Here is a 19072-nt window from a genome sequence, read left to right as displayed (position 1 = left end):
TTTGAGTGCAAGAGCAATACGTGCTCTTAAGCACTAAGCCATTGTCAACCCTTACAATTTTATTCTTAAAAGGAAAAAAGAAGTACAAATCAAGATCAATCTGAAGACGTTTAAGCGGGGCATTGCTGGGGAGTTGTTACAGATTCATGCCCTTGAAAAGGGTTCCTCACGGGCAAAGCGCAGGAGATAAATAAAACCATTGTACTTGCAGCCTTCCTATAGAGCTAGCTCTGGGTTTGGCAGTTTTAATGTACTTTTATATTCTGATTAGTTTGTGTGCATATTCTGATAGTTTGTGTTTGTGTGTGTGTGTGTGTGTGTATGTGTGCACGTGCATGCATGTCCATACATGGCTGTGTTTCAGAAGTCTTTCCTCAGGAATGCTATATACCTTGAGATAGACTGTCTGATCGGCTTGGAACTCACCACGTAGGGTGTACCGGCTGGCTAGTAAGCTCCAGGCATCTGCTTGTCTCTGTTTCCAAGTGCTGGGATTATAAGCATGTATTACCATGCCTGACTATTTCATAGAGAGAATCAAACTCAGGTCCTCACGTTACCTCCTTAGACCCCCCGAGAGAGTTTAAAAAATCTGAATTAATTAATTAGCTAATCAGTTATTTGCTTAATGTGTGCTTTATACAGAGGAAGGAGAAAACATGCCGTATGACCTGGGCCTGCGGCTGCTGGTTGCCAACGGGTCCAGTGTGGGCACTTGTGTGGTCTATGAATCTTTAGTTTGTATAAATATGCCACTGCTGTTGGGACTGTACTAGTAGATCTGTGCTCAGAGCCGAGGAGCCCAATGCCCAGTCAGTTACTACAGTTCTTTCCTAATGGAAAGGCTTTGTTGGGATGAGGAACGTCTACTGACCCAAGTGACAAAAAAAATAGCATGATGACCTCAGAAGTAAGGTCTGTGGAGCCCCTCTAACTCAGAGAGCTGCTGCTGCCTGGTGAAGCACCTACTTGATACTATCAGGGCCTGCAGGTTTCTAAGGGATGCCAGAATGTTTGATAAGGTTGTTTTGTTTTTAATGTGCAGTCTTCTGATTGTGAAAGCACATCATGGGCCAGAGAAAACACATCTAGGCTCACAGGCTGTGGGGTTTGCAGTCTTTGGATGAGATGCTGTGGCTCTGGGGTATGTGTTCTGTCTTATAAAAATGTCTTTCTCTCTCCTCCCTGTTTCTATCAGGTTTACTAGAAAGCAGCACCCGGCTGAAACCTCACGAAGCCCAGAACTACAGGAAGAAGGCATTGTGGGTATCCTGGCTGTCCATTATTGTCACCCTGGCCCTGGCAGTGGCCGCCTTCAGTGAGTATCAGGGAATCTTGCCAATCAATACTCGCCCGTTGCCTGCCTTTCCCTCTAACCCCTGTGGGAATGTGCTTTGCTTTTAGTTGACTGTTATTGATGAGTAAAAAAAAAATTTTTTTTTCTAGATGGTTGGCTAGTCAGGGTACTCATGAATTAGTAAAGTGGCTTCACTCCTCTGCAAAGGGACGAGGCCTGAGAGAGAAGTGCAGAGAAACAACGGAGAGCTTCAGTTCTCATCAGTATGCGGGTTTGTGGAAGTGGATTCCGGCTGGCACCAGCCGAATAGTGAAAATAGTCTCTTGGCAGACGCCGTCAGCTCGGGCTGACGTGACGAATACACATGCCCGCGATGCGGATTTTGAGCCTAATGCAACTAGATGAGTTCAATATTGCAGCAAGCTCTTGCCTCTCCCTCTCGACTGTGTGCTGTGCAAGGTCAGGAACAAAATCACATGTACGGTGTTAATGAAAGAAAAAATGGAAGGGCCTTCTTTTGGGGATTTAGCATGCAAAAATAAAATAATATCTTAACGATTCTGAGATGCTATGAAAATGGAGTAATTTCTGTCTGTAGACGATCCTGTGTGGGGTTCTGGAATTCCTGTGGTGGGTTCGACACTCACAGCTTATGAAACATGCATGTGCTATTTATTCTTATTGCCACAGTGACCTACACACACAATCCTAAGCAGGAAGCTACAGCTCAGCTTCGGGAAGGACTGCACTTTTTATTTTATTCTATTTTTTATTTTATTTCACTTTTTCCAACCCCCTCAATGGTGGGGAAAAGGGGAATGTATTTTTTAATTGAATTTTTATTAATTTTGTGATAAAAAGAAAACTCTGTGTTCTAAGCGCTAAGCATCCTACGAGGTGCCTCGGGGTAGAGGGGGAAAATGGACCATGGTCATTAGGGACTCAGCTGTGTGTGAGTTGTTTAAAATTCTCTTCTGCTGCTGGAAGTTGGGCTGGATCCCAAGGGGGCAGGGATCGAATTTGACCAAATGCTCTCTTCAAAACTCAGCATAGATTATTAGAGACAATTTATATTAGAAACACTGTACAGTAGTAGCTTGACTCTTTTAAAAAAAAACATCAAATATTCAGAATGCAGAAATAATATATGTTAGGGAATAAACACTTATCAGTGATCCAGAAATCTAATCAGGAAGAATTCCGACTTTTGAAAATATAATAGCCTCTCTCTCCCCTCACCTCCCCCCTTTTAATACTGAGACCAAAATAACAAGGCGGTGGATGTCCCTTGAGGGTAATTTGGTTGTTGTGGCTGGTAGGGGGACTGGAGATCAGACATGGTAATTTACATATGTGAGGAAAGGGATGGAGGGGGTGATTTACACACCAGATAATGTCCCTGCTCCCTTGTGCCCCCTCAACCCCCCACCCCCCTCCCCCCACCCTCCACCCCCCTCGAGTTGAAACTATTGGGGCGCCTTTCTCTGGTGTTTGAGTAAGGGCTGAGCATGGAGGGCTGTGAAAGGGTCTTTCCTTTGGAGTAATGGTGACACGTTCGATGTGCTTAAGCCCTGTCCTAGGGAAAAGAATACGAAGACAATTCAGCTTCATTTGTAATACCCAATCAGGTGGACTACGCTAAACACATTTCATTTCTTTCCATGGAAACCCTCCCGCGTAAGGCCAGGGCGTGGCTTTGTGGAAGGGCTTCTTGTTCTTTTTCTTTTGAAAACCACCTGACCCCACCTTGCACCTTTATCACAGAACTGTTGAACTTAAGCCCTTTATCTTCCCTTTAAAAGATTTACCTTTATTGATTATATATGTGCATGCATGTGGCTCTCCATTGGGAATCTGTACGTCTCAGGAAGCCTGCGGAGGGCGTGGCGCTCCTGGAGTTACAAGCAGTTGCAAGGCATAAATACTGGGACTGGAACTCAGCTCCTTGGCGAAAGCAGTCAGTGTGCTCAGTCCCTGGCCATCTCCCCAGGCTCTCACTTCTTGCCTAGAACTTGTGGATGATATTGTATTGTTTGTCATGACCCGTGTGTTGTTCTATCTGGATTTTTTGTTTGTTTGTTTCATTTGTGAGTTGCTTCTAACTGCTTCTAATTTAGTTAAACTCCAAAACAGAGTAGACAAATCATATTTTGCCCCATTTAAGCTAGAGTAGCCTCAGTGTGTGTGTGTGTGTGTGTGTATACATGCCTACGCACGCTGCAGAGGTCAGAGAGGCTGTCCGCCCTATCACTCACCACCTTTTCCCCTTGAGACAGGGTATCTTGCTGAACCCGGAGCTGGACTGGTGGCCAGCAAACCCTTATGTAATTCCTATCACAAACCCTACACTGTACTGGGGTTACAGGTACTCAGAGCGACACTTAGTTTTTTATGCAGGTGCCGGGGATTCAAACTGACGCTCTCGTGTCTGCACAGTAAGTACTCTATTGACGGAGCCACCTCCCCCATGCAGTGGTTTTGATAATACTTGGTGAGATAATGATTTGGACGTGCTGAGGCATCAATATAAAAATATGGTAATGTATCTTGGAATAATTCAGAGAGAGAGAGAGAGAGAGAGAGAGAGAGAGAGAGAGAGAGAGTCCTAGATTGGTTTTAAAATAGATTCAGTGTATAATGGGCGGCATGGAAAATATCAATCTTCTTATGAACGGATATGAAAACAGGTCTGTTGTAATAATGAGGTCAGAGAGAGAATAAAAGTTCAGCCTCAAAACTCGGGGTTTTGACAGCATTGATGTCTGTGTTAAAATGGTTGGAGAAAATGGATGACTCTGATTTTGAGACTTGAGCACAAGTTAAGTTTTAGGGACTAGATACCTGCTTGCTCTGTGGGAAATGAAGATATGTTACAAACAGTTAAGGAAACAATCCTTTTTTTTTTCTGAGCTAGTGCCTTAGTTTCTTCTTGCTGATGTGATCAAATCCTCTGACTAAAGCAACTTAAGGGAGAAAGGGCCAGAGCGTAAGGTAGCTGGTCTCATGGCATCCACAGGCAAAAATCAAAGACATACCAAGGTTCCAGCATCAGCTCCCTGCCTGTAGGTTATTATTCAGTGTAGCATCCCTACTTAGGGAATGATGACACCTATAGTGGGCAGGCCTTCCCACTGCAGTTAACACAATCAAGATAATCTCCCACAGGCAAGTCCAGAGACTGGTCCTCAAGGTGGATCTAGATCCTGTCAACTTGACAACACCAACCATCACAGATACATAGCTCCATGAAAGCAAAACAAAACACAACACAACAACCTCAAACTAAATAACAAAGCTCCATAAACTCAAGGCACTCCAAACCAAGATCCCAGACAAGGCTCATTTAAAATTTTAGTACAGGGACTAAGGAGATAGCCCAGGCAGTGAGGTGCAAAGGGAATGGGAATCGGAGTCTGATCTATGTTAAAAAACAACAAACACGATTGTGTGGTGGTGCACACTTGTGATCTCGGTGCTAGGGAGGTGGAGATGTGCAGACTCCTCCTGGGGTTCCTTGGCTGGCCAGCTTAGCCCACTTGGCGAGCTCAAGGCTCGTGAAAGACCTTGTCTCAGAAAACAAGATGGGGCTACTGTGGTGGCGCCTCCATTAACTGGAGCATTTGGGAGGCAGAGGAAAGTGGATCTCTGAGAGTTTGAGGCCAGCCTGCTTTACATAGCAGGCTCTGGCAGCCAACGCTACATAGTGAGGCCCATCTTAAAAAGAGACCAAGGAAAACACTCAAGATGAATGGTGCCTGAGGACTTTTTCTGCAATGGTTTGTTCTCGATGCACATGCACATATGTGCCTCTACACACACATGTGCAATCACATATACAGGCACACAAAAAAATTGAGTGCATCAGCAGACTTCAGAACTAGGAAATCAAATCTCTGATAGGACTAAATTCTCTTTTATATGCGGGGGCATTTTTAAAATGTGCCGCCATATATGTCTGTGCATCATGACCACGGGCCTTGGGGCATCAGCCCAAGAGCAGACAAAGGCATTGGATTTCTTGGAGCTCGAGTTACAGATAGTTGTGAGCTGCCATGTGAGTGCTAAGAATTAAACCTGGGTCTTCTGGAAGAGCAGCCAGTGCTCTTAACCACAGAGCCATCTCTCCAGGCCTGTATATTAGAGATTTTAATTTATTTGATTTTAAATTCTTGGCCTTTAAGCATAATAATATAATCTATATGTATCCTCAACAAAAGCTTTTCCATTTATTTATAATTTTTTGTGCACGTGTGTGTCATGGTACATGTGTGGAAGTTGGAGGACATGGTTCAGCTGTCCGGTCTCTCTTTCTGCCCATGTGTTCAAAGAACTGAACTGAGCTGCTCTGGCTTGGTTGCAAGGCCCTTTGCCTACTGAGCCATCTTGAAGCCCATATCCTTTTTTTTCTTTCTACATTAAGGGTAACAGAAGTGAGATAGATAGAATAATATCGTATGGTTTGTTTGTGTTAGTAGAAAAGCCTTGGAACTTCCTAAAATGTCTGGCCTCTTACCTCAGTGAATACATGATCATATAGAAAAGGACCAAGACAACTTACTGGGCATGTTTTGTATATGTATATGTATATGTATATGTATATGTATATGTATATGTATATGTATAATCTCTCTATCTATCTCTATCCCTATCTCTATCTCTATCTCTATCTCTATCTCTATCTCTATCTCTATCTCTATCTCTATCTATCTATCTGCATTTCTTCCATCATGAGGCTGAGGCAGGAAGGATTGAGAGTATGACATCAGCTAATGTTATAGAAATGAGTGCCCCTCCCTGGGTTTCCCTTTGTAGCCCTGGCTGTCCTGGAACTAGTCCTAGAGCAGGCTGGCCTTGAACTCAAGAGAGATCTGCCTGCCTCTGCTGGGACTGAAGGCATGGACCACCACTGCCAGGCTGCTTAGAATGGTTTTAAAGGTCCAACCTGGACCCTTTGACCTTCAGCAGGACCGGGGCCACGCTCTTTGGTCTAGCTTAGAATCACAGGACAGATTCCTTCTCAGAGAGCCCTCCGCGGTTGCGTGGCCTCCCCACCTAAAAATGGAGTATAACTGTACGAAGAAAGACGATCCAAAGCTCTCTGGTTATTCACTTATTGAAATCTCGTTCTCCAAGAAATTGGGACTTCTCCAGGAATCTCCTGCTAGAGAAGGAAAGAGCAGGAGTCTGGGACCAGCCAGAGGAAGGACTTGTTTCCTAGAAAAAGATTTTACTCCATTCTAACTTGTCAGACCATGTTGCAGGAGTGACTGGAGCCCAGAGCATGATGGGCCATTGAGGGGGCGGGACCATACCTATACCCAGACTGTCTTGCTTTCTCTTTAAACCTAAGTCTCATGTCAGTACTCTGAAGAAGGTCTTGGGGGAGTCAGTGGATGTCTTTGCTCCTTTTCCCAATGTGGCTGTGTTGAACAATTCCTTCCTTTCTGCTTTTCGCTATTATTTGTTTGTTGAATTGGCCTTTTGAGGATGAGTAGCTGAGCCTTCTTGTTAAGGCGACTGAGGCCCAGGCTCTGACTATACCGACTGCTAGCAGAGATCTCCCTATGTGCTGAGTTTTTCCTTTTGGCTCCCCTTTCTCTCAGGCTATGTGGTTTGTGAAGTCCCGGTATTTGTGCCTGTGTGCATAAGAGCTTCTTCAACTGAAGTCCTTTGCTGGATCCGCTGGTCTTCCATTCTTTCTTTCTTTCTTTCTTTCTTTCTTTCTTTCTTTCTTTCTTTCTTTCTTTCTTTCTTTCTTTCTTTCTTTCTTTCTTTCTTTCTTTCTTTCTTTCTTCTTTCTTTCTTTCTTTTTTTTTTTTTGAAGAGACAAGTGTGCGTACCTGATAACCATTCATGAGCCTAGCGGCACTAGCTCCATCTTCCCACCGGTCTTCTCTTCCTGTTCCCGCCCAGGCATGGCGCCTTCACATGTCCTCTGCTCGCTACTTCCGGTCCATGTGCTGTCTTCTCCCTGCTGGTCTTCTAAGCAGTGCGAGCTACTTCAGGGGGAGAATTAGCTGTGGCTGACCTGGGCCATGAGGCAGTTCAGGGGGTTGTGGGCAGGAAGTCTTGAGCCAGCCACATCCTGGGGTGCTGGTGGGATAACTTTTCCCTGTCAATGTGTTCTGTGAGTGATAACTACAGAGGCTGCTTCAGGGAGGTGGAACCAGAAGTAAGACCCAAGCAGAAACTGGCTTTGGGAACTTTGCCCCAAGACTTCCCGCCTCTGGGCTCTTCCTTCCCAGCCTTGTGGTCATGTCACCGCCTCTCTCTTGGTTCCTGTTGAACTGGTCTTTCTTTCCCCATCCCCCAGCTATGGGGGATTTCAGAGAGCAGATGCTTTGGTGGTCCCCAGTACAGCTGCTGTCTGCCTCAGACCCATGGACTGGTGTGGCTCTCCCTCAGATGCCCCGCTTCCTGGCTTCTAGGCATTTTGTTTTAATTATACTATACCTTATTTGTTCTATTTGGTTTATTTGTGTGTGTGTGTGTGTCTGTGTGTGCGTGTGTGTATGTGGTATGTGAGTGTGTGTGTGGTGTGTGTGTGGTATGTATATGAGTGAGTGGTGTGTGTGTGGTATGAATGTGTATGTGGGGTGTGTGTGGTATGTGAGTGTGTGTGTGGTATGTGTGTGGTGTGTGTGTATGAGTGAGTGGTGTGAATATGTATGTGGTGTGGTGTGTGTGTGTGGTGAATGTATGTGGTATGAGTGTGTGTGGTGTGAGTGTGTGTGGTGTGTGTGTGTGTGGTGTATGTGTATGATGTGTGTGGTGTGTGTGGTGTGCGTGTGGTGTGTGCGTGTATGTGATGTGCGTATGTATGTGTGTGTGGTGTGAGTGGTGTGTGTGTGTGTGTGTGTATGTGTGTGATGTGATGTGCTTGTTGAGATAGTTTTTTTCTAAACCTGGATCTCACTCTTTGGTTAGGCTGACTGGTCAGCGTGTTCGAGTGATCCACTTGTCTCTACTGCCCGGATCTAAGATGATGTACACATGCTTTTTATGTAAACACGGATGCTAGAGTTCCAAACCTGGATTGTTTATCCTGATTGTCCAGCAGGCACCTTTCCGACTGAGTCATCTCCTCATCTCTATTTTGCTTTATACAGACTCTTACTAGGTAGCTCAAGCTGGCCTCAAAATCCTCTTCCACTTACCTCAGCCTTCTGAGTACTGGGTGACAGGTGTGTACTGTAACACCTGTCTTCTTGACAAATTCTCACTTAATGTCGGATTTTATTTAACCCTTAAAATAGAAATTAAAAAAAAAAAGCACCTCTCCTAGGAAGCCCTCCCAGGCACCCAGAGAGATTTAAGTGCCCCTCCCCCATAGACGCTGAAGATAAGATACTTCTTCACACAGCACTTGGATCACCTCAGTGTTGCTTCTGTGATAGCCTACACTCCTCAGTGCTATGAGCTCGGTCTCTCTAGTCTATATCTGGTCCCTAAGTAGTTCACCTGGAGGTATTGGCTGCAGTAAATGTGACATCTCCCTGCTGAGGCCACTGTGGACACAGGATTGATAGTGTGAATTCCAGACAAAGGAGTGGTGGCTAGCTCAGGGCTCAGAAGCTAAGGGGCACCTCAGGCCTTGTTGACTGGGTATGAGGGCAGTTTCAGGAGCCTGACCCTCTTCCCCAACCCCCTCCAACTCTGTCCTTCCTCCTCCCTGACTGAAGGCTCTAGACTTCCACAGAGGGAGAGTGGCCTCCACTGCTGTTAGGAGGGTGCATCTTCCCCAGTTTCTAGCTCACAAAGAGCTGCTGTTTGCAGCCAGGAGTGGAGGAGGGGTTTTAGCAGCTGCCTGCCGGTCCTGCCTCCTGCCTCCGTTTGCAGTGCCTTCTGCACACAGCCATAATTAAAGTGTGGACAGGATACATTAGCACAAGGGCCAAGGATACAGACGGGAGCTGAGAGGTGCGCTCTGCTGTGCTTGCCAGGCCTGTCCTGAGCTCCCTGCTGCCCTCCGAAGTGGAGGAGCTGCCCTGAGAGATGGATGGCTGAGGGCTTCTCTGGCTGCCTCGTTGTCTATGAGCACCAGGGTTTGGTAGCCAGCTGGAAGAGAAAGGTTTCCTGCTTTGCCTAATGGACCAGGCTGTGGCTTGGGCCTCTGAGAACTGCCCCTTTAAGGTGAAGTTCCCGTGTAGCTCTCGGACAAGATGTGACTTCAAAGGGTCTTATGCTGTGTGTTCTGGGATGTGAGGACATCTGATAGAAACATAGAAACTGATTGGAGATGGGGGGTAAGGAGGGAGGGAGAAAGAGAGAGACAGAGAGACAGAGACAGAGAGACAGAGAGAGCCCGGTAAAGGAGGATATGGGGCTAAATGTATGACTTGAGTTAAGAGTCCTTGCCTAATGCAAGGAAGCCCTCGATTTAATTCCTAGCATAGCATAGAACAGGTGTGGTGCTGTGGTGTTGCATGCCTCTAATCCCAGCACTCCAAGGCAGAAGTGGCAGAGGGCAAGGTCATCTTCAAGCTACACTATGACTATGAGACCCTCTTTTGGTAAACTAAAGGGTGCTGGAGAAATGGCAGAGTGATTAAGAGTGCTTATTACTCTCGGAGAGGATGTGAGGTCAGGTGGCTCACAACTACCTGTGACCGAGCTTCAGGGGATTTGGTATCTTCTGGCTTCTACACACACACACACACACACACACACACACACACACACACACACACACACACACACACACACTTAATAAAAGAAAAAGAAAAAGAGAATAAAACAACAGGGGAAATGTTTGTCTTAGCATCTTTGTCTGCGGCTGTGATAAAATACTCTGACAAAAGCAACCTGAGGATGGACGGGGTAGCTCTGGCTCATGGTACAGTCCATCAGAGCAGGGAAACCACAGTGGTGGAAACCTTAAACAGCCAGTCACATTACATCCAGAATCAAGGGGCAGAGAGTGAGGACTGCCTGCCAGTGGTTAGTGATTAAACGATTTCTCCATTTAATATGGTCCAGGATCCCCTGGCTAGGGGATGGTCCCACCTACAGTTAATGTGGATCTTCCTTTATCAATTTATATAATCAAGAAATTCACTCCAGACATGCACAGAGGACCAGCTCCTAGGTGATTCTAGATCCTGTCAACCTGAAGGCTAACACCAGCTATCAGAAGTGCTCCATCCGTATCCAATGGCCACCCTCTTCTAGCCTGTGACAGACGGACGGTGTCCCTCTAGTCCCTAGTGAGTGAAAGCTCTCTGCAGGGAGGATACCGCGCACAGGACATTAACGAAGAGAGCTGTCAGGGCTGGAGAGATGACTAAGCTAGTTAAGAATACCAGCTGTTCTTCCAAAGGATCCAGGTTCGAGTCCCACTATCCACATGGACGCTCACAACCATCTGTAACTCCAGTTCCAGGGGATGCAACACCCTCACATAGTTATATATGCAGGCAAAACACCAGTGCATAGAAGAGAAAGCTGTCTGTCCCCAGAATGGCTCAGGTCTAAACAGGCTGGTAAAGACAGGCGCTGAGGCAGAAGACAACTCCAGCCAGTTCAGGAGAAGGCTTTTCTGTCTTAGACATGCATAGCATATTTAGCTATTTATCCTGGTGACACAGCCTTGTCATCTACAAAGTTCACAATTGAGAACTATGAAAATATTGCAAAAAATTCACATTATTTTCCTTAACATTATGATTTTGTGTAGGGCCGTATTTCTAGTTGTGTTTAACTACGTGTGGCCCATGGGCTGTGGGTTAGACACTGGGTCCTAGAGTGGAGTCAATCATCAGCTCCCCATAGCCATTTTTTCCACGCCTCCCCAGAAGAAGGTGCTCATGGGAGATATCAGTGAGGAAACTGAGGCTAGCTATCCTGGGGGAGTCCTAGAGGAGAGGGGAAGGTGACTGGTCTCGGTTACAGGGACTTTGGTCACGATGTGCTCATTGCAGTATTGTTGTACCCAGGCAGGTATCCCAGACACTTAGATGTGGAGCTGGCATAGGCCAAGCAAAATCTTCTCAGCATTCTGGAAGCTGTGAGTTTGAGAGAGGAAGGTGGGTCAGGAAGTAGTTTTTTAAATAAGAACTTTCTTCTTGGCATATGGGTGAGTATTTTCTCATGTCATCCTGTGGCCCTCACTCTGCGTAACTTTGTGCCCTATTTTTTCCCTCCTCCAAGGATGGCAGTCCTGTTGGATTATGACACCTACACCCCAAAAGGATTTTATTTAAACTGCATCCCAAAAAAATGTTATCACTGGGTTAGTGAGCTGGCTCAGCAAGCAAAGGCACTTTCAGCCACACGATCTGAGTTTAATTCCCAGGACCCACATGATGGAAGACACACATACTCCATCAAGTTGTTTCTGACCTCCACATGTTCATGTATGCACTCACACGCACAGATGAATAACTGTAATTCAATAAAATACCACACGCTGCGGTACTGGGGGGTTTAGAGCCTCACTCTATGAAATTTGAGGAGCTATAATCTGGTCACTTTGGGCCAGCACCAAGACAGGTGGGAGAAATGAATACCTTAGAATAAAGAATGTTGGGGCTGGTGAGATGGTTCAGTGGTTAAGAACAGTGGCTACTCTTCCAGAAGTCCTGAGTTCAATTCCCAGCAACTACATGGAAGCTCATGTCTGTCTATGAGGAGATCTGATGCCCTCTTCCGACATGCAGGTGTACATGCAGACAGAACACTCATGCATTAAAAAAAAAAAAAAAAAACCACATAAATAAGTTAAAAATAAAAAGAACAAAGTATGTTGCCTTCAGTGAAAGAACAGACTGGTTCAACCACACTCACTAGCCCAAGGAAAGGGGAGTCCTGCACACTGGACAGCTCTGAGTGACGAGAGAGGATGGGGTGGCAGTAGGGAGTCTTTCGATAAGATCTGTAGCCACAAGGCTGGCTTCATTCAAATTTGTACTTGGAATTTACTTAGCTTAATTGCCTGGGTAGTAGGCCTGAGTCTTTGAGATTCACTGTTGGAACCTTCTGAATATGTGCTGTACCCAGGATTTTCCATGACCGGGCTAGTTTATAATAATACAGAAAGCAATGGGCATAATGTCGGTAAACTGTACTCAATGTCAATCCTCTAAGCACGTTGATTAGCCAGTAGCCTCTCCATTAACTGACATCGGAGGCTTATTGGGGACTGGGTCTGGCACCCAAGAGTCAGGGCTGGGGGTTGGAGGGGTGGCTCAGTCCATAAAGTACGACCTTGCCTCGCAAGCATGAGGACCTGAGTTCAATTCCCAAGACCCACATTTAGAAAGCCAGGTATAGGGCATTTTCTGGGGAGGTGGAGACAGGCGGGTCAGTGGGGTTCACTGGCCAGCCAACCTAGGTGAATTAGAGAGTTCCAAGCCAGCGAGAGACCCTGCCACAAACAAACAAACACCCAAACAAACAAACAAACAAACCCACCCAAGGTGGACAGGACCTGAGGAACAGCGGCTGGGTCCCTTTGCTTGTTCACACTCACTCACACACTTGTGTGCCCTCACACGTGTGAGCAAGCGTGTGCACACAGGAATAGCCGCTGTGAGGAGCTGGGGAAGCAGGGAGTGGTGGGAGAAGACGGATTGCAACGCTGTTGCCTCAGAGGCTCTTCCCTAGAACCCGGAAGCTGAGCTTGGCCGCTCAGAGTTCTCCACCTGAAGCCAGAGGCTGGCTTTTGGTATGGACAACCGGAAGAAGGGTGTAACCTGAACAGGAAGCCCCTCCCAGAAGAGCATGGTTCCAGCGTAGAGAGGTGCAGTCATTTCAGGCCTAGTAACTAGCAGCTGGGGGAGTGGCTGCATCTTTCTTATTAAAAATGATCTTTTCCTGTGTGCGCGTGTATATGTGTGTGCATGAGCGTAACACAAATGTGGAGGTCAGGGGATGATGTGGGGTTTGGTTCTCTCTGCGCTATGTGGACCTGGGGGATAGCACTAAGGTTGTCAGGCTTTGTGGCAAGTGCCTGTACCCACGGAGCCATCTCCCTGGCCCAATATTCTTTCTATTAAAATTTTTATTTGCAATTTTAAAAATCAGAATAATTATACCATTTTTCTCTCACTCTCTCTCCTCCCTCTGACTCTTCTTCCAGTGTCACCCTCCTTGCTCCCTCTCAAATTCATGGCCTCATTTTTTCCTTTATTATTGCTACACACACACACACACACACACACACACACACACACAGAGTTGCTTGTAAGTATATGGTTTCAGGCTGCCAACTTGGTATGCCTGGTTATTATTTTTTTTTATAGCTAAAACTTTAATATGCACACAACTCTAAAACAAGAACTTCAACCGACCTTCTCCTCTCTCCTCCATTTTTCCTCTGCTCCCCTTCTCAGAGTGGACAATTTACCTCTGTGGTGATTCTTATATGTATATAAATAGCAGGTGATTAATCCTAATTTTCAAGCTTGGGCATTATTTTGGGCATTTGTTGAGCCCCCCTTTCATCTGTCTGTCTCCCTCCTTTCCTCCCTCTACCCCCAGCCACTTTTTCAAGATGGGGGTTTCTTTGTGTAGTCCTGGCTATCCTGTAGACCAGGGTGACCTTGAACTCACAGAGATCCACCTGCCTCTGCCTCTCCAGTGCTGGGACTTAAAGTGTGTTCTACAATCACCCTCTACAATTTACTCTTAGATCTGTCTGTGCCCTCATAAACACATTGGCGTCTGAAGCTCTGTTCTTGCATACCCATTCCTGCTCCCACTGTTGCTGGTGTAGAATCCTGCTCACAGACTCAGGCTGAAGCACAACAGTTTGCTTCCTCCTTTTGAAAACATAAAAACATCCATACTTATTTGTATATGTGTCTGTGTGATTGTATGTGAGTGTGTGTGTTTGTAAGTGTGTGTGGGGGGGCAGAAGAGGGAGTCATATCATCTGGAGCTGGAGTTACAGACGTTGCCTGGCTTGTTACGTGGGTGCTGGGATCTGAACTCTAATCCCTAGACTGAGCAGCTAATTGTTCTTGAAGAATGTTCTTATTTTCTTTGGAGCTAACATGTGCTTATTCATGCTTGGTTCTGTTTTATATGTGTGTGTTTGTGTGTGTGGTGCAAACATATGACGGGTGCTTGCGAGGAGGCTAGGTCCTCTAGTTATTGCTTAGGCGCTGGGTATGAATATGAAAGTATCTCATTTACATGGAGACTTTTGGATAGACACCCAGGAGTAGCACAGCCAGGTCATGGCACAAAGACTTTTTAACATACCTAAAGTATGCAGCAATCAATTTTGCTATAGCCAGACTAAAAAGAATCTGTGCATCAGAAAAAAACCTTGTAAAATACAGAGGTGAGCCACTGGGTAGAAAATATACAGACAACATTCTCTCAAGAAGAGCCAAGGAAATGTACGGTATATGATTGCACTTGTGTGTGCAGGGTAGATGTGTGTGTGTGTGTGTGTGTAAGAAGCTAGAGGTTTGCTCCAGTATTTTCCTATATCACGTTCTACTTTATTATTATTGATTTTGTAATAGGGAGAGCCTACGGGGTCTCTCACAGGACCTAGGCAGCTGTTTAGGCTGGGTGTCTCTGCCTCCCTAAGATGCATCCCCAGCCCAGCTTCATGTAGGTGCTGGGGATCCTCATACTTGCATAACAAGAACATTCCACACTGAACTGCCTCGCTGCCCCTAGCACTTTAGTCTGTAATAGGAAGGAGACAGCGCCCATTAGTAGGAAATCTGAACCATCCCTCCTGCCTTCAAACAATGCATGTATATGTAGCAGTATAGTTTGTAGTCTACCCATTTTTACTACGTTAAAATGAACATGAACTTTTGTCTATACATACCACCAATAAAAAATAATGTTGTTTCCTAAATATAGTATAATAGAGGAAAAACAAAGGCATTTTTTTTTGAAGAAAAAAAACCCAACCCAGATGTATTTTGAACTTCTAAATGCTTGGCATGACTGTGCTGATGAAGGCAAATGAGTTAAGACTCCTAAGGATAAGTTTGGTCTTAAGATGACAGGCAGAGGCACGGTCGCCCCATATTGTTGACATCTTCCTTTGTGTGATGTTGGGAAGAACTATACTTGTGTTCAAGGTATGTTTATGGACCGTCAGGAATGTAACGGCTACCAGGCGGTCTGTGTCTCCCACATTCAGTACTTTGGTGGGGTTGTCCTGGGTGAACAAACCTTTTGGGTTTACTCTTTGTAAAGGTCTAAATGAAACCGTCTGCACTATTTATTCAGTGAGCTGTTACATTCCCATGGGATGGGGGTCAGTGTTCAAAACTACAGAACAAAACAAACAAAAATACCCTTCTTTACTGATAAGGTAGAATTGGGTTTGAGGCACAATTTTCTGTTGAAATTAACATGTTTTGAGTACAAGAGGGAATCCTTCATTGTATATGATGCTTCTAAGTGTAAATATTTATAAATGAGATCCCTGGCTCAATCTGAGCCATTAGGAATTATGATCCCCAACTCCAAAGTTGTGACTCCCCGCCGAGACACCCTACACATTGTCTGCATTCACATGGAATCACAAGACTCTACCAGCTGCACAACCCTAAACAGCACACATGGTGCTCGTGGATGCGGAAGCAGACGATGGGACAAATGTGGGAACAATACGATCGACAAACTCACACAGTGACTTGGGGACCAGGAGCTGAGACGAGGAGCTTCAACCAGAACTGAGATGCTTGGTATAAAACTGTTTGGCAGCAGATACGGTGACACGTCAGGGTTTGTCAAAACTGAGTTAAGACGATTTATTGGTGTCAGTTTGCGATCTGTTCATGTCAGGCTTAAGAGCTTTCTGTAATAATCTCAGACTCAGCAGCAAAGCACAGGCTCAGCTGAGTGGCCTGGGAGCCTCTGTTCTTTTGATACACCATTACTCCATTCCTCTTTTCTGCCCACTAGGTTTCTAACCCAGAGTGACCTCAACTCCCTATACACCTGAGGATGGCCTTGAACTTAGGATCCTCTTGGTCTTCACCTCTTGAGTGCTGTGATTACAGATCTGTGCCTGTTTGTGTAGTGCTGGGAACTGAATCTTAGGTTTGTGCACACCACCCACACAGTTTACCAACTGAGCTACGCCTTCAGTCTGCTTTTAAAACCCATTTCTTATATTAGTTTTTATTTTATTACACAGTAATACTCTTTTGTTTCCTCTCTCCTCCCTTTACACATCTCATTTGAAATAACAGCCCAACTATAAGGAAATCATTGGGTTTATACGTACGTATTTCCAATGAATTTTTCTTATACTTTCATATGCTGTCATTTTTCATATAGTCTCCAGTGTGTCTTCCTTTGTAACAGTACTGCTGAGCATCTACATCGTCAGATCAGAGAAACACTACAGACAGTATTGCTTCCTTAGTGCCATCATTTAATCTTAGGTCTCTGCCAATTCGCACAGTAATGGCTCAACTCTTGCCTTTCCCTACAGGGATAGTTCACTGGGACAATGTTATCTGAGTCCTTGCCACATTAGCACCTGTTCCCACTCCCTACTTTGGCCTTTATACTTGAGTTTAGGATGAATATTAAAATCCTAGGTTCACATTTTCCTTCTCAAATATCTTAAACCTATTACCCCATTGTATCATGGTACAGAACATGACTGGTGGTATTTGGTAAGGAGCCCCATTTTCTTTTTCTCAAAGATGACTTGAGGTTTTTTTCTCAGGCACCCAAATAATTGCTCTTTTAAAACAAAATCCAAGTGTCTTGCTGACCTATGTCTTCCTGATGCTATTTCGGCTGTTCCAGGAGCAAGCTCATACTAAGGCTGTCAAACTTGGTGGCTGACTCTTCACCCGTAAGCCATTTTTGCTGTCCCCACACCACAACTTCAGTCTTACCATAGAGTTTGTCTATTAATTAATTTTATAGTCTAGCATTTGTCAAAGAAAAATAGTCTTTGTTCATTTTATGAGAAGGGAGACTTTCTGCATTTCCCTCCACCCTGGGAAAGAGTAATATGCATATTGTCATTTTGTGAGAGTTTGGACCTAATCCCAGGTTGTTCTTTCCTTTGGAAAAAGAGAAAGGGTCTCAGAACTGAATAGATACTTATTAATCAATGTACTAGTGTCCCCAAAAGCACAGGCTTAACTCTCCATAAAGACAACATTATTAGGGAATTTTAAATGACAAAAGATGTTTTTTTTTTTTTTTTTTTTTGTCATTCATAGGACAGATGTGACTTGTTTCTGGTGGAGTAAGATTGTGTCCTTAGCTGTGAGCTAAGGTCTCATTGCTTTCTGGTCAAATCAACACGCTAATGACACCACTTCTTCAGTTCTGTGACACTGGCCATGACTCACAGGTTGGGAAAGGGCCTTCTTTACAGACAGCCCTGTGTCTAAATTGCTATCTCTGGAGAGTCTTTCTTCTCAAGGTCAGTTCTAATGGTTCTCTGGTCTTTGAAGTCCCTGTTATGGCTTGAATAACTGAAATGTCCTCCACAGGCTCAATTTGGACTGCTTTGCTCCAAGCTTGCAATGCTATTAGAAGACCAAGGGCCTTTGGGATGGGGCTGGGGTAGGCTTCTGAAGGCTATTCTGACTGCTGGCTCTGGCCTCCTTTCTCTGTGTCTTGATTGGAAGGAAGCTGATCAGCAAAGCCTCAGGCTGCCCCCCACACTGCTGCTTCTCACTCACGTTCATACCAAATCATATCAATATTATATTTCTCCTCCCTGATACTAAACAATCCCTCACCCATCTCAGCCTCGACCACTTCGGGCTCACGCCGCCTCACACTCTGTGTACTGGCTGGTTTTGTGTGTCAACTTGACACAAGTTTTTAGAGAGAAAGGAGCCTCAGTTGAGGAAATACTTCCATGAGATCCAGCTATAAAGCATTTTCTCAAATTAGTAATCAATTTGAGAGGAGGAGGGCCCAGCCCATGGTGGGTGGTGCCATCCCTGGGCTGGTGGTCCTGGGTTCTATAGGAAATCAGGCTAAGTGAGTCACGAGGAACAGGCTAGTGAGTAGCATCCCTCCATGGCCTCTGCATCAGTTCTTACCTCCAGGATCCTTCCCTGCTTCAGTTCCTATGGTGATAAACAGTGGTGTGGAAGTGTAAGCTGAATCAGACCTCTCTTCCTCAGCTTGCTTTTTGGTCACGGTGTTTTGTTGCAGGAAGAGAAACCCAACTAAGACATTCTACCTCACACTCTGCACACTCTGCCTCGGGCTCCACCCCTTCACACTCATATTGGGTCATGTTCAGCCTGTCCCTCAGGTTGCCTAACCTTGCTTCTTGTTGCTTTATGGTGTCATACTCCTACCACCAAGCTGTGAGCCAAGGGAAACCTTCCTCCCTTAAGCTGCCAAGTATTCTGTCACACCAATGCAAAAGTAACCAACAGAGTCACATAGAATTGGAACTTTCATAATGTAGTGTCTACCAAACCCCTTTATGTTGTCCATTCTACATTTAGCAAGCAGTTTTAGTGGCCAGATAATCCTTGGATCAGCTACCATTTGACAAGAGGTGTTGTCTTAAGGGGTTTGCCTACACAGTCACACTCACTCTCACACCAGGGCTTGGAGGTTGCTTATCAGTTCCACTTTAACAGCTCAGAGATCTATGGAAATTAGCTGAAACCCCATAACTTCTAAGAAGTATATATACATGCCTGGTCTACTGATTGTGGACCCGAGCCCTTAGCCAGGGCCATATCTCAACTTGCCCCAAGGTAGATCTTCAGTGTGAGTTTACTATACTGGCTTGTTACCTCTTCTAAGGATAGATCATCCCTGGCCTCTCCAGCTATCACTGTGTATAGTGGATTT

General features: G+C 45.3%; 1 protein-coding gene across 2 annotated transcripts in view; it reads left to right on the top strand.

The window, feature by feature from the left end:
- The window catches only part of Tmem163 (transmembrane protein 163), a 184650-nt gene that overhangs the window by 9973 nt on the left and 155605 nt on the right, over positions 1-19072 (top strand). For both annotated transcript variants that reach the window (XM_052200709.1, XM_052200710.1), the window contains exon 2: positions 1199-1318. In XM_052200709.1, coding sequence (XP_052056669.1) covers positions 1199-1318 — 120 coding nt within the window. The remainder of the gene's footprint in view (positions 1-1198; positions 1319-19072) is intronic.

This window comes from Apodemus sylvaticus, chromosome 12 (assembly GCF_947179515.1).
Source record: "Apodemus sylvaticus chromosome 12, mApoSyl1.1, whole genome shotgun sequence".
Lineage (NCBI taxonomy): Eukaryota > Metazoa > Chordata > Mammalia > Rodentia > Muridae > Apodemus > Apodemus sylvaticus.
Note: the sequence above shows the minus strand (reverse complement) of the source record. Positions and strands in the feature narration are given on the sequence as shown.